This window comes from Miscanthus floridulus, chromosome 1 (genome assembly GCF_019320115.1).
Source record: "Miscanthus floridulus cultivar M001 chromosome 1, ASM1932011v1, whole genome shotgun sequence".
NCBI classification, from domain to species: Eukaryota; Viridiplantae; Streptophyta; class Magnoliopsida; order Poales; family Poaceae; genus Miscanthus; species Miscanthus floridulus.
This window is the reverse complement of record NC_089580.1, coordinates 92,263,220-92,279,171: the sequence shown is the minus strand read 5'-3', so window position 1 is coordinate 92,279,171 and position 15,952 is coordinate 92,263,220. Positions and strand designations below refer to the sequence as shown.

Here is a 15,952-nt window from a genome sequence, read left to right as displayed (position 1 = left end):
ATGATGCCTATTAGCGCGTGAACCTCCAAGTGGGTAAATCGCTACAACGTGAACGTAGCTTGCCAGCAAGCAAGTGAACCTCGAGGATAAATCGTTGTGTTATCGTTGTCTCTGGGATTCTCATTGTGATTGATTGATTGTCACTTGCCACGGCCGTATAACATTCACCACCTTTCTTGTATTTACTTTTCTAGTGTAGGTAAGCTCTTTAGTGTAACTAGTTTTGAGAGCTAGCTTGTGTCTTGTTAGTGGTTAGTGAGGCTCTTTAGTTAGTCTTTGAGAGCTCACTAACTTAGAGAGTAGTGACTTAGCCTCTTATGTGAATTATATATCATAACTAATAGAACTGTGGATAGGTGGTTTGCATTTTTAGTAAACTAGCGCAACACTCGCTTCACCACTTAATTATCTAACCACTTGGCTTAATTGTTGTTATAGAAATTTTTATAGGCTATTCACCCCACTCTAGCCATTTTGGACCTTTCACCCCTTCAAGATCCAGAGCCCACAAGAACCAGAGCCCAAGGAGATGGAAGCAGAAATGGGTGGTTAGACTTGCCTGGTCCTCCTCCAGTTCTTCTTCTTTCTCCCTCCCCGACTCTCTCATTTTGCTGATTTTTGGTCTTGGCGTCGAGGATGCCCAATTTTTTTCAGCGCCTGGACGCCTATGCGATGACTTAAAAACCATGGGCGTCCCTTTCCATGTTGTCTGTATAGTGCAATTATCAAGTTTTGCCACGTAGCGGACGATCTGAGGAAGACAAACTAAATCTGTCTTTGATATACTCTTATTTTTAGAGACCATTTGGTGTTTTTTGTCCTTTTGTAATGGCTAATGTTTTTCTTGGTAAATGTATATGAAGTTTCAGGATATAGCTATTCAATTGCACAATCTATCTAAAGATGAATAGGCCCCTTGTGTATCACTTACCTCAGCAGTGACACACACACTTGTGATCAATCCATGGTTATCTAACATCACATATAAAAATTGTCAAGGATGTAAGTGAAGCAGGTAGAGACATCTCATCACAATTTTGCTAGGAGGTTGCAAATGATTTGTTACTTCTTATGTCTAGGAATTAAATTAGATCTTACTAGCGAATATGCTCGTAAGATGCAGAAGAACATAGAACGTGCAGCTTGAAGATTTATGCAATGTTCGTGTCATATGTTCTAATACATCTTGAAATCAAACCACCATGGCAACAGCCATGTTGTTTTAACTCATATGAGCATGGGTTGTGAGTCAGGATCACAGACATGACAGAGGTGGCATTGTGGGAAGTAAAATATGGCAGCATGAAGAATCCTTTCTCTGAGGTATAAAGACTTGAAACAGGTATGTCATATGAAATCATCTTTATCCAAGGGAAAGGACCAGAGTCTGGACCCTGACCAAGACTTTTGCGCAGCTTACAGGAGGCTATAAACCGCACACATAACAGTTGCATCTTGCATGTATGATGTATACATAATATTGCATTAATCAGTAGCAGAATGAACCACTCTTGCTTTGGTCAATGGACACCCAATCATTTGTTGATGTCCTGGAACAGCTCTGGCAGATGCCCATTCGTAAGCCTGCTCCGTCTTGTGATCTTAAGATCTTTCTTCTTGGGTTTAGACTTGGATTTTACCCCGTCGATCTGGGCAGCTGCACGTCGTTTCGCAGTGTTTGTCATGGGCTTGATGCCATTCTTCTGAAGCTCCTTTTCTACGTCCACCATGTCACGTGGTAACTCAGTCTCCCGGAAGAGAAGTTTCAGGTCATCATCAACCTTGGTCTTCGTTTTAGGATCATTAGGGTACACAATGTCCTCCTGTGAGTCCATGTTTGATAACAGCCAAACTTCACCTGCTGCCTTCAGTGCCTACAGCATGGCAGTACTCAAGATTAACCATACGTACTTGAATATAAATAGTAGAATAAGCTTGGTCACTTATAGTTCTATTATGCTAATGGACACTGCAACTAGAGAGAACACACAAAAAGGGCCAACTATATCATGGGACTCATTAAGCAGTACCAATTTGAACAGAAAATATATAGGCTGACAAAAAGATAAACTCAAGTACACATTGCAGTATACCTTTGTGTGTTATACAGTATGTAGAGCTAACTAACTTGGACATATGCTTTAGCATTTTTGTTATTAAATAATTGGGTACATTTTAGAACAGTGTAAGCATCACGTGATGTTTAACGTAACATGTTAAAGTATCAGATAATGAGAATTAGCATCACCTGCAGATCTTCCATTACAGTTGGGTATGCATCCTTGATTTCCATGACAGCAAGACCCTCTGCGAATTTTCTTATCAAAACAAGTAGTTGATCTTTTCCCTTAAGATCATGCTTGGACTGCACATATGCCAACAGTGAATTAACACCTAAGACATCAGAAATCAGAATAGTTAACTGCAACAAGAAGACAAAACAATGAAGGCCGTTAGAATAAGCACACAACTACTGTAATGATCAGGAAATCCTTATCTACTTTTTCCTTAGAACAGCATTCCAATGCATTTTAATCGTTAAAAGTTTATTGGCCATGAAAGCTATAGTTTACCACAGTATGATACACAACTATCATGAACCACCAAATTATGACAACTGAAAGAAAACTGAGTTGAGAGGAAGATAAATGACCGGCACAAGCAATGAAGTCATAACGTATGAAAATCCAAAATTTCCAGGTTAGTAAAGTAAAGGAATGCGTATTAGATACTACTTAAGCAGCTGATGTTACCAGAGAATGCCAAGTGAATCATTCACACATTTCACTGCCAAATTTCCATGCTAACATTAGCAGTTCAAGTCAATTATGAACAACTATAGAGTAATAATTCCTTTACCTTGTAAGAAAAACGTCTCCCATCATACTGTACTTTGGGGTTGTTCCTCAAACTGTCAGAGACCGCCTTGTTACCATGAATATCGACATAAGTTGCTTCATTTATTTGCTCTGCAGTAAAAGCTTGTCTTGTCTGGAAACACAAAAGAAATAATAATATCAATTCATGAACTAGATGCAGCATTGTAATCTATAATGAAAGTTTTATGTGATACTTACTGTGCTGTCCCTTATGAAGATATAAGAAACTTCTACAATGATTGCTTAAATGAAGAAAAACGGGCCAGAACAGAAAATCATCATAGGAGTTTTTCATATTTTTGAAGTATCTAATTCTACTCAGTGAAATGGTTCAAATATTTGATAACTGATATGTAGCATCCACATATGACAACCAGAATAGCCATTTCACTTTGGCCAGATAGCAACTCAGTGTACTACCCCAGCCTGTCGTTGATCTATCCTTGACATTCTGTTTATCATGGGCTAGCACACATAAGGTACAACATAGCAAGACTGAGCGTCTTACATGTGAGGGAAGGCATTCAGACAGTACCACAAATTGGGAAGGGGGTGGCACATGGTACAAATAAGTGTTCTATAAGCTGAAGACTTAGAAATAGGATATCCACTGAGCCAGGGCTTCTATAAACAATGATAGTTCAACGCTTCAACGATTTAGTACTAGTGTGTACAGATAAGTGTTGATTTCCAAAATCAGGTCATTTTCTTTGAGGCCAGAGAAGAAATCATTCCCTGACAACATTACACACTAGTACTAAAAAGAAAATACAGGGGGGTTGTAGCTTAATAAAGAGTACCTTGTAAAGCAGTTCGATGACAAGTTTCATCTGTGCTCCAACAGGAGATTTCCTAATCGAATTAATATGCTGAAGCCTTTCAGTATCATTTGAAAATTTAATAGATTGTGATGATCTTGCAGGAACAGATGGGGCATTTATTGGTTGGGCTCTGTGCTTTGGCTTCGAAACCGAAGCTTGATTTGCAGCTATGCTAGTCAAAGATGACTGGCACCTCTCCTGCTGTTGCTTGAATCTGGAGAGGCTATCCTTGAGGTCCATCTAGAGAAAGAAATTTTATGTAAGTGATCGATTGCCACACAAACAAAAAAGTGAACACCAGAAAAAGAACTGGAGCTGCAGCATACTGTGGACATGTGGACGAAATTAACACTGTCAAAGACACTGATAGGGTGTTTGGTTTGAGGAATGAGTTAGTCTATCATAGTATCATCTTCTCATTCCCCACTTTTTTGTTTGGTTTGTGAAATGAAATGGATTGATGCATCATCATCTCATTCCTCACAAGTTAATAATTAGTACTAGTGCGAGGAATAGAGTTATTCCACCAAATTTTAGGAATAGGCTAACCTCATCTAGAATGGTTTGATTTCTGTGCAAATGCATTTCATTGTACAGATGGAAACAATCAGGTTTATACTTCCCAGGAATAAGATGGATCAGTATAGCATCATCCCTTCAAAGACCAATTGTGTGAAATCTACAAATATGACAAAATGCCTTACGACAGCTGAAAATTTTAAAATCTCAATTGTCTAAATCGAAGTCCAAAAAATGTGATTCATTTCTGTTGTCAATCATGATAGTATCAAGATTCCAGAAACTTCATACGTATAAACAAAAGCAGGTACCAGATAGCTTAACTAGAATCCAAGGCACTTCAAACAGCTCCTTACAGTCAGGTAGTTTGCTAATAATCAAGGCCAATATGTTCCATCTCGCGCAAATTCAGGCCCCCACCAACCCCTGCCCCCCACCCCCACACACAGAAATTGAGCACTTTGTGGCCATCAAAAATCAAAATGGCGCAGGTGCAGTGCAAGCCGCCTGAAGCGCATCAATCATCTGGAGAAATCGGGGCAATTGCTCGAGTAATTACGTCCTCAGACCAGACCAGATCGGATCCAACGAAACCCAAAGGAACCCGGGCAAACGCGGTAGATCATGACCCTAACTGATCCCCCGTGCGGGAGGGCGGAGCGAGGAGATCGGCGGCGGAGATGGAGGTGGCGTCCGTGAGCCAGCGGGTTCAGCGCGCTAGCGCGTGGCGGCAAAACCTTGATCGATCGGGCCGACCGGCCCCCACAACTCCCACCAAATCGCACACGTAACATCGCCGCGATCGAACTCACCGGATCGCGGCGGATGCCACCGGATTTAGTCCGATCGGAAGGGTTCCCTGCTTTCGCGTCGGCGGCGGTGGATACGCGCGATCGGTGGAAAGGAAACGCCGGCAGGGCGTGGGGGCTAGAGTTCGTCAGCCTCCGCGACCTTCAATTTCCTTTTTAATGATACTACAACCAGAACCCAGTCACAGCAGCGCGCGCGGAACGCGGCCTGGAGTTCAGATGTGCGCCGAATACGGACTACCGCTAAATATATATATACCACGTCGTCACGTAAACGCCCGGACGTCCGTTCCGAAACGCTAGGACGTTGCCACAGGTCCATAACTGAACACGGAGGAAATTAATTTAAAAATAAAATCAGCAGTAATGACAATCTATTGCTGATCCATGGACGTGCTCCGAGCGAATCACAGCAACATTTCGCGCGGAGCTTTTCCGAACCCCTGCGTCCCCCGCGTCGCTCCCCACGCGGGCGACACGGGCGGACCGGCCCCTTGAAACCCTAGCGCCGCCCCTCCCTCCACATCCCCAGCCGCGCCACCGCCGGAGCTGGCCGCCGGCATGGCCACCCGGCCGGCTGGGATGGCGGTGGCGGGGCCTCCCTCCCTGCTTTGGTGGCGCGCACGGCAGCTGGTCGGCCGCCCTCCCCCACGTGAGCTGCATGGAGCTCGACGGAGAGGGCCGCCACGGCTATGGTGGCGCCGGCTGGTGCCCGTGCCGATGCGGGGGACGACGACGGGCCCTCCTCTTCTTCGCGCGTCCCTTTCCTCCGGTCGAGATGGCGACGGCGGCGACGACCGGGCTCGCCGGCCCGGTGCCCAGCGGACGGTTCCGGTGCCCAGGTGGCCAGATCCGCTTCCTGGGTGACCGGATTCGGGTCCCAACCGGCCAGATCTGGCCGGTGTCCGGCGGCAGGTGCGGTGGTGGCCGATGGCAGCAGCGGAGGCGTGTACAGGCGCTAGGGGTGGCGTTCTCTCTTTGCTGCCCCTCCCTCTATTGGCCTTGGCTGCTGTTGCGACGTCGGCGGGTCAAGACGGAGGCGGCGGTGTCGGCAGGGGCCGACGTGTTTCGGAACGTGGCTTCCGGATCCGGTGGCCCTAGGGCTCGGGCGATGCCCACAATGGTGGGGCACGCGCCTCGCGTCTGCTGCTAGTGATGGTCGGCAGCAATGGAGGCGGGTGTCAGGGCTGACGGCGACGGTCGGCAACGGCCTCGACGTGCGGTAGGTGGACGCGCTCAGCGGAGTGAGGCTGGTTCTCAGCGAGATGTCTGGTCGGTGGGGGTGGCTGACGCAGCTTCGGCTGCTGTGCGTAGCCGGCGCGTCGATGCCCCTCAGGCAAAGGTCTCTGCTAGATAGCTGGCAGCGACGACGGTGGTGGCACGCTGGGATCCGGCATCCGGGTCGATGTCTGTGCTGGGGTTCCTTGGGCGAAAGCCTGGCGACGGTGACGCCTGCGGGCGCCGCTTTCCCTGTTGGGGGCGTCGTGTCCCCAGCATCTTCCACGGGTGAGAACCCGGTCCATTACTTGGACAAGCGACGGCGGCGCATTGGACGTCGTAACCTTCCTGAAGGAGTCGTTGTGGAATTCGACTCGATCGGGATGTCTTGTGGCAGGGCATGAGGCCATGGTCAGAAGTCGGAGCTGCTCTTGCGACATGCTTGAGCTGGGCAACGATGACCTACTATGGCCTCCTGCTTCGGGAACTCCAGTCTCACATCTTAGTTGGGTCGTCGTTTACTTTGTTTGTGTTTGCGTGGTGGGCTTCGCCTTCGTGGGGTTCACTCCACGATTGGCTGCCTTGTACATAAATTTGCTCCCTACTTATCAATCGAAGCCGGTAAAACGGATCTTTCGAAAAAAAAACATTTCGCGCGTCCGCATGCACAGACTGGCAGGCGTCACGGTCACGCGCCTGCATGCACGCAGCAGCACCACCATGGACGTGCTCCGAGCGAATCACAGCAACATTTCGCGCGTCCCCATGCACAGACTGGCAGGCGTCACGGTCACGCGCCTGCATGCACAGTGTCTTTTAGTCGGAACAATATTTTTCTCTTACAACAATCCAGTTGTAACAGTATTTTTGTTTATTTTCCAGACCAGCCGAACAGCCTACACCACCGGGCGGTGCGGTCATGCACGCATGGATGCAGCAGCACCAGCACCTGCAGGCGCGTGCGGTCACCCACGGCGGCACGGTGACACTACCGGATTTAACTTCTTTGCCGAGTGTCTGATATATACTCGGCAAAGCCTTTACTGAGTGTTACACTCGGTAAAGGACGCTTGGTAAACAGTTTATCGACAAAGATCTCTTTACCGAGTGCACTTTATCTGGCACTCGGCAAAGCCTTTGCCCAGTGCTAATCTGACACTCGGCAAAGAAAAGTAGCCATGACGGCGAGAGCCACCGTGATGATGGCTTTGCCGAGTGTCAAGGTCAAGCACTCGGCAAAGGTCGCCGCTTTGTCGAGCGCCGTTGACTCAGACACTCGGCAAAGGTGGCCGCTGTGCCGAGTGCCACCGGCAAGACACTCGGCAAACAGGCGACCTTTGTCGAGTGCCTTGCACGTGGCACTCAGCAAATCTGTGATTCTTGCTGAGTGCAATGGCCTTTGCACTCGGCAAAGCATGTTCCCAGGTAGTCACCTTGCTGAGTGTCATGGCCATTGCACTCGGCAAAGTGACTGAAAATAATCTTTTTATTTGTTTTTTGCATCCCATCCAAACAAACAGAATATATATAACAAACATCACCAACATCACATATATATATCATCAACAGCACATATATATCACCAACACCACATATATATCACAAACGTCACATATATATCACAAACGTCACATGTCTCACAATATAACACAAATAAGTTCACAAGTAATCTAAATGCTCCATCATCTACAACCACAATTGCAAATAGAAGTACCATTAACAACCACAAGTATCATCATCAAGATAGCCAATGAGACTGATTTGGTGAAGGATTCACTGAAGCATGAGGATCGTTCAATGCTGCCGATTGATTCTGCATAAAGGAGAAGAGATTGCATGTGTGAGATAAGATAAATATATACCATACATGAATAAAACTTTCATACTCCACTAGGTTTAACCGTAAGCATGAACATACAAACTAAAATATTTATACTCACAGGAGTAGAATAGTGGGGAGGTGGAGGTGGAGCGAATAGCGAAGGTGACGGAACTACACTCGTAACGGCGCCAAGACTTTGCATGTACTGAAGAATGTCCGCCATCCTCCGCCGCTAGGCCTCCCGCTCGGCCTCCACCCTCTCCATCTTCGCCTGCATCTGCTCCCGTATCCTCCTCTCTTGTTCTAGCTGGGCCTACAACATATTCACCCTAATGTTACAATAATGCAAAGGAAAGGTATGAAAAAACCAATGAACGACGAATAAACCAGGAATAACCTCGAGTGCCTCCACCTGGTGGTGTGAAGTGTCCTGCCGAGGTCGTATGGCCAGGCTCGTGCTCGTGCTTCTTGCTCAAATCTAGGAGAGACTGGGAGTAGCGGCCGAGTTGATTACACCGTCGCTAATCCAGTACTGCCCATGCTTCTTGCCTCCTCCCACCCTCATGACGACTTCTCCATCAAGGTCCTCAGTGCTCGTATCGTACTCTGGCCCATGTACGTCCCTTGCCATCGATGTACTCACTGAGGTGGTTGTGGATGGTCACATTGCTGTATGCCTCGGGCCCGTCCACTAGGTTGTAGTCGACGTCGGACATCGCCTTGCCCTTGTGGGCCATAGCAAATGCCTTGAAGATGGAGCAAGGCTGGCCACCATGTGACGCCGACTGCGAGAAAAACAACAAGATGATTAGAAATTATGCAGAATTGAGCGTTAGAATAAATAAATGAATTCGTGTACCCATGTTTCTACGTATCCGCTGAGGCTACGGCTGCTTTGATGGTGTGCTACACCTAGCATCATCAAACGCTGCTCCCAGCACAAGTCGTGTGTCTCCTCCCACTCGCGTGAGCACCACTTGTCCACCATCTGTACCCAGCACTAGGGATGCACGGCGCACCAATAAGGAATCATCTATAGGCCATCAAGTACATGACATATCAGAAGATGAAATTAAGCCTACTTAATGTCAAAAGGAATCATTATTAATGTTCTATATTTACCTGCAGGTACTGGTCCTAGGTCAGCGTCATGGTTCTTGTGTCCCTTTTGGTAACCTTCGTTCCAAGGATGGTCCCGTGGTAAGTTACGATGGCCTGGATGCGCGCCTCGTAATGCATGTCCACGACCAGTTTTTTGTAGCATTTGGTAGCCACCGCATCTGCCCTGGCCTCATGTCCGTCCTGGCATCTAAAGAAATCCTGCATACAAATACGATGTATCCATTCTTTATTTCAAGAATGTCCAATGAATGCGATGTATTGAGCAATGTAGTGCGAGGAAGACTTACCCACAACTCTTGCTTCACCCGCTCCGCCTTGTTGTTGAATACCCTGCGGTCCCGATCTGCAGCATCGGGGGCGGCGGTGTAGTGGTCAAACGAGTAGGCCGGCCCCGTCACTCCGGCATACTCAACCAGACCAGGGAAGTGCTCCTTGCACAGAAGACCAATGATGCCATTGACTTGGCATGTGTGAGCACCTCCACTCGCCACAATCGTCCAGTTCCTGCCCAAGTGATTAAGAAAAATTATTAGTTTCTATTTTGATTTTCAACATATCATATAAAGTAGTGATAACATCTAAAGTTACTTACTTTTCCCCATCGGGTCGAATCAGCGGGCGTCTCTCATGAGGTATCGGTCGCTGAGGGAGGCTTGCGGGACCTCGCAAGTAGACGCTCGATGAACTAGAGGAAGCGGACCCCCTGTTGTATCATCGTCCTCCTGCGCCTCCTCCTACGCCTCCTCCTATGCCTCCTCCTATGTGTCCTCCTACGCCTCCTCGGCATCCTCCTAGGGCACCTGCTCCTCCTCTCCTCATGCGATGGGGCGGCAGGCGATGGCTCCGTCCTATGGCTGCTCCTCCTCCTACTCTCCCCCGGTGCAGCGGTCGTTGTCCTTCCGTACAAGGATGCTAGCTTCCTCATCCCACCGCCCACCATCTTTGTTCAATCACCTGCAATTAAAAAGAGTAAACCAATAAGCACAGATAAACAAGAAGTACTTAGAAAGAGATGCAAAATAAACAAAACGTAATTACAAAATAACATAGTATTACATGTATTAGAAATATTCTTCATGATCGGGATTAGATGGATCATAAGTCTCATCATCACTATCAATCATGTCGAAATAATCAACAGTATCCGAATGAGCAATGTTGCCATTGTCATTGTCTAAATGTAATCGCTCAAGCATTTGTGACTCGTGCATGCTCTTTGGCAGAAGGTGACCCTCCGGAAGTAGGCTGCCAATAACTGTCAACATACCATCGAAGACGTCGTGACTCAGGCTATACTGGAACTTTAACGCCATTATACGTCCAATGGCATCCAGTTGAGAAACCTTTGTTTGGCCGTAAAAGGGTTTCTATGCCCCAGCAAACATGTCGTAGAACGCCTTTGCGGTTGCCTCTGGCTCCTCCTCCGTATGTCCTTCAGCAAACTGTGCCTCGTGATAGTCATTTAACATGTCTGCTACCCCGGCATCAGCATCATAATCTTTGACGTGTGGTCTCACCACCTCCTCTCTCATACAATCGGCTTCACCATGATAGACCCACCGGGTATAGTCTGCCATAAATCCATTCTTCCAAAGATATTCCCCCATAACCGAGGTTTGCAAGCATCGTACATGATAACTTGCGCGAAACCTTCTCAATTTTTTATCACAGCCTCCACATATGATATCATGACATCTCGACAAGTTTCAAGATTTTCGGTCTTCGTTTGCTTTTTATAGAATTTAAAAATAACTCGACCGCAAGTTTGTGGTCATGTTTCATGAATAAGATGTTCGAAATTGGTGGTATGTTCCTAGATATGGCCTCACATTATACTAAATAACATGAATATCATTTTTCCATTAATTTTTTTTCATTATTCGAATGACTAGCAGTTATAATTTAATTATCCAAGAAAATTCAATTAAATGAAATAAATGAAAGAAATATAGAAAAAGTCCAAGAAATATGCCACATTGGAACATGGAGTACCAGGTACTGTATGAGGACTGCAGAAAAAGTTTGGAGTCAAAAGTAAAAAAAAAATTTGGTTTGTCGAGTGTCAAAAAAATGACACTCGGCAAATCAGAGCTTTGCCGAGTGTCAGGAGAAGACACTCGGCATAGAGTTAACGGCGGCTGCCAGCCATTAACGGTGGCAGCCCTTTGTCGAGTGTTATGGTTTGCTGAGTGTCGGGCACTCGGCAAACCTGGTCTTTGCCGAGTGTTATTGTTTGCCGAGTGCTCGGTACTCAGCATAGTACCTCTTTGTCGAGAGCCAGTTGTTTGCCGAGTGCTTTATCTTTGGCACTCGGCAAATAGCCTCTTTGCCGAGCGCCCGATAAAAAGCACTTGACAAAGTATGTGACACTCAACAAAGAAGCTGTCTTCGGTAGTGTGACCCACACAGCAGCAGCTTACTTTTGAAATTTGCAACATGTGCTCCCCTCAAGATCTTCTTTTGAAATATCCAAATAAAACACTTGCAATATACATTTAAAACAAATAAAACACTTGAAACATACATGTATAACTATAGCAATATATGCAACATTCAGATATACTTTTGTAACATTCATATAAAATACTAGCAATATAAGTCTGAAACATCCGAAACACTCAAAACATATGCGTGAACACATACATATATAGCCATAGTAACACATGCAACATCTAGATGAAACACTTGAAACATACGTCTAAAACACCTGAAAACACTTGAAACATACGTGTATAGCCATAACAACATATGCAACATCCAGATAAAACACATGAAACACTTGAAATATAAGCTTGCAACACGCGTATATTGTCAATGCAACATATGCAACATCCCCGATCCACTTTTGCAACATCCAAACAAAACTATTAAAACACAAGTCTGAAACATCTGAAACACTTGAAACACGGCGTCGCTAGCGGCAACGGCATACATGGTGGGGATCTGTGGTAGCCAGTAAGCTTGGGTTAGGGGGACATCGAGAGCAACAACCCAGTGTACACCCAAACACAGGCGTAGCTTCGCAGGCCTCCCCTTTCGTGACTCACGAGGTGGATGGGAGTGCAACACATGAACAAAATGGGGAGAAAGGAGCAGAGGATGGACGATGCCTTGTGAAGCGCGTGTAGGAAGACGGAGAGGGAGAGAGAGGGAAGGGGGCGACGGAGCCTAAAAATATCTTGCATCTAGAGTGTTCTCGAGCAGACAGAAAAGCCCACCAACCTGTCGTGTTGTCCCATGAGCGGCGAGGGTGCGTCTGAGATATTTTGGATGGATGGACGTCCTCACCACAATATTACCGATAAAATATGTACCAATGACTACTATACTAGGGAAAAATCCCCATGAATATTTTAATCCCAATGGTAGTATGCATAATTGGAGTACAGTCCCAAGTTGCTCTTACTTAACTTTGTCGATTAATTACTAGACTTGGTGTTCATGTTTGTATGGGTGAAACTGAGGCATTTGAAGAGTACATTAAAATTGCTCATAACCCTAGATTTGTTTCTGTCTCTAGGAAAACCACCACTAGAGACTTTGTGAATTACTTCAATGGTTATCGTGCTAAGCTTGTTGAGTCTTTCAGTTGAGCTGGTATTACCTGTGTTTGTATTACTTCTGACATTTGGTCTAGTAATGCCAAGGAGGACTATCTTAGTGTTGTTGGCTTGTTGCTCACTACATTAACTCTAATTAGCAACTAGAGAAGAAGGTGACGGGTCTTAGGCTTATTGATGAGAGTCTGACAGTGGACTGTTCTAGCTATTTATGGTTTGTCTGAAAAAGTGTTTTCTATTACTTTTGAAAATGCACTAGCCATGGATAAACTTAACCTATACTGTCTAGATACCTTGATGTTGGTCAGTTGTTCTTGCATCAGCGCTGTGCTTGTCACCTTATCAATATTATCATTAAGGAAGACCTACATGATGTTAAGCCTTTGATTGAAACATTTAGGACTGCCATGTCTTTCTTAAATTCTTCTAACCAAAGAATTGTTAAATATAAGAGCTACTACATATATTGCATATTGGTGTCGCAGTTTGTCACGTTGAAAGGTCCTAATGGCTAGAGGGGGGGGGGGGGGGCGAGGGGGGCGTGAATAGCCTATTAAAAAATCTACAACAACACTAAGCCAAGTGGTTAGATAAATATGAGGCGAAGCGAATGTTGTGCTAGCCTACTAAAAATGCAAGCCACCTACTATCGATGTTTTGGACCGGTGGGCCCTCAACCAACTAGTGAAAATGTACTGCGTGCCCCTAATCCTGGATGGTGATGCAAAGAGACACAAGGTTTATACTGGTTCGGGCAATAGGTGCCCAACGTCTAGTCTGAGAGATCGATCTCGTATTCCTTGCACCGAAATGCTCATAGTAGGGGGTTACAAGCAGGGCGAGAGAGGGAGCTAGTCCCAGGTCTCTGCGTGGAGCGGTGTGGATAGCTTGAGATGTTGATCTCAGGCAGCGGGGAAGCATGCGCCTTATAGAGTGTTGAGCGTGTGTTTGTTTATCTCGTGAACTCATCTATGCCTGAGTGTGTGCGAGCATGAGAGTAAGTCTGTCATCTATCCTTAGAAATGGCCCCGATCTCTCCCTTCTATAGTTGAAGGGGGGACAGGGGTGATACATGTGTTAGCTACATGGCGTCGTGCGAACAGAGGCGGCATGTCCGAGCCCTATAGCCTATCACTGTGGCGGTATGGTCGATGGAGTGGTCCTGTCCTTGATGCACTGGGGCGACGCACCGGTCACACCTGATCCTGTGTGACGTGGGAGCTCCAGTGATAGCTTGACATAGGGCATGGCGGGCGACATGTCGGTCGCTGTGTGTTGACCACGTAAAGGGCCGAGGCTCAGTTGGTGCCGAGGCTGATCCATCGTGGGGGGCTCAGCGGGCGCGAATGTCGAGGTTGCCAAGGCCCTAAAGTGGATTGCCGAGGCTTGGAGGGAGCAGTTGGTCCTGTACACTAATTCCGAGGCTGTAGTGACCCGGACTTGACTCCCCATGCTAAGTTGCTCCTGAAGCAGGGGTTAGGTAGCATAGTGCAGTGCGGGCGCCAGTCGTGGGCACAGTATCGAGCACAGCGATCGGTAACCCCTGCCTAGTCCTGTCCTGGACGGTATGGTGCTAATGCGACTTCCTGTCTTGTCGGCTGCTCTGCTATGTCGAGCCGTCGTCCATCGGATGTTGCAGGAGTGGTTGGTCGCATTAATTGGACGCGATGCTCTGTTGGGGAGATCGGTCGAGGCAGAGGCGACGGGGTTATTGCCGAGCCGGCCTCGAGCGAGACAGAGAATCGGCATCTTGTCCGAGGCTTTACGCGCGGGGCCTTAGGCGAGATGGAGAATCGATTCCCCGTCCGAGGCCTTTCATGCGAGGCCTTGAGCGAGGCAGAAAATCGGTAGACCATCCGAGGCCTTTCGTGCGAGGCCTCGAGCAAGGCGGAGGGTCGGTGGCCTCGGTCAAGGCCGGGGGTTAGCCAATAGTTTGTCTCTTGGCATTGATTTTGATGGGGTCTAAGCAATTTTTTCGGTTGTTGCTTAGGGGACCTCTTTTTATGGTACCCGACAGTAGCCCCCGAGCCTCAGGGAGATTGTGAGCACTCTCCCTGAGGTTTTGACGAGACTCGGCTCACGACAGCTCCTGGTGGGATGGTGTTTTGTACTCGAGGCCTCGGTGGGTGCGCACGAGCGCACCCGCCAGGTGTAGCTCCCGAGGCCCTGGAGGAATGGATTGATTCCTTTAGGGGCTTTTCTTACGTTGTGCGAGGGGTTTTATTGCGTTTGCCGAGCCTATGAGTGCGAGTTTAGGTCGCTGAGCCTCGGTTTGGTTGCAGGAAGAGGCCCCCGAGCCTCTGCTCAGAGCAAGAGAGCGATTAGGGGTTTCCCTGTCTTTTTTGTGCTGCCCTCACGCATCCTTTTTGTTCAGAAGGAGGGGTGGAGGGTGTCATGTTACCCTCGGTGGGCGCGAGCAGTGACACCTCCGGTGAGCTGTTATCGGGTAAGTCCGAGTGGAGGCCCGTGCCTCATTCAATAGGGGTCGGCTAGCAGTCTAGAGACGCACTCCAAAAGTACCAGAGGGCTTCTCTAGTGGGTGCCAGGGCCGTTCGATGGGCCCCGATGGCTTGATGCCTCCTGACGGTGGGATCCCATTTGGAGACCTCCCTACCGGTCTCGGACACAACTTAGGGCATCCTAAGCAGTCGCTTGGTCGGGCCTCGGCCATGTGCGGGCTCACCCATAGTTGTCCCTAACTTTGTTGCCCTAGGGCGGCTGTCGAAACCCTCGGGGGCCCAGCCTTCGAACCCCTGGACCGTAATGGGCTCGATGCCCTTTATCACGTTTTTCTGAGCCTTCGAGTGCGAGCTTGGGTCACTTGTCTTCATCCTGGGTGCAGGAAGAGCCCCCACGCCTCTGCATGGGGCGAGAGGGCGATCAGGGGTTCCCCTGGCTTTTCGTGCGACCCTCGCATGTCCTTTTCATTCGGACGGAGGGGTTGTTTGCTAAGCCCTCGAGTGCGAGCTTGGGTCGCTGGGTCTTGGCAAGGTTATAGGAAGAGCCCCCCAGCCTCTGCACAGAGCGAGAGGGTGGTCAGGATCTCCCCTGGCTTGTTGTGTGACCCTCGCGCATCCTTTTCGTTCAGAAGGAGGGGTTGTTTGCCGAGCCCTCGCGTGCGAGCCTGGGTCGCTGGGTCTCGGCAAGGTTGCAGGAAGAGCTCCCTAGCCTCTGCAAGGAGCAAGATGGTGGTCCGGAGCTC

At 47.8% G+C, this 15,952-nt stretch overlaps 1 protein-coding gene across 4 annotated transcripts; it reads right to left on the bottom strand.

Moving 5' to 3' along the window:
- Positions 1–1,340: 1,340 nt before the first annotated feature.
- LOC136489615 (uncharacterized) lies at positions 1,341–5,200 on the bottom strand. 4 transcript variants are annotated; one of them, XM_066486196.1, is made up of 5 exons: positions 4,849–5,200; positions 3,680–3,940; positions 2,860–2,991; positions 2,249–2,422; positions 1,341–1,874 (listed from the first exon to the last, which is right to left on the bottom strand). In XM_066486196.1, the coding sequence occupies exons 1-5, from the start codon at positions 5,011–5,013 to the stop codon at positions 1,536–1,538; spliced, it is 1,071 nt and encodes a 356-aa protein (XP_066342293.1). In that variant the 5' UTR covers positions 5,014–5,200; the 3' UTR covers positions 1,341–1,535. The 4 variants fall into 4 exon arrangements, with proteins under 4 accessions (XP_066342293.1, XP_066342311.1, XP_066342299.1 ...); XM_066486214.1 differs by having other exon boundaries at positions 5,032–5,200; XM_066486202.1 differs by having other exon boundaries at positions 2,249–2,365; positions 4,849–5,199.
- Positions 5,201–15,952: the final 10,752 nt, after the last annotated feature.

Excerpts from the sequence above, each read along its gene's own strand:
- LOC136489615 (XM_066486196.1), bottom strand. The coding sequence starts at position 5,013 with ATGTTACGTGTGCGATTTGGTGGGAGTTGTGGGGGCCGGTCGGCCCGA. Across the intron at positions 3,941-4,848 it reads CGCACGGGGGATCAGTTAGG|ATGGACCTCAAGGATAGCCT; the intron begins GTCATGATCTAC and ends TTCTTTCTCTAG. Across the intron at positions 2,992-3,679 it reads TCATCGAACTGCTTTACAAG|ACAAGACAAGCTTTTACTGC; the intron begins GTACTCTTTATT and ends TTGTGTTTCCAG.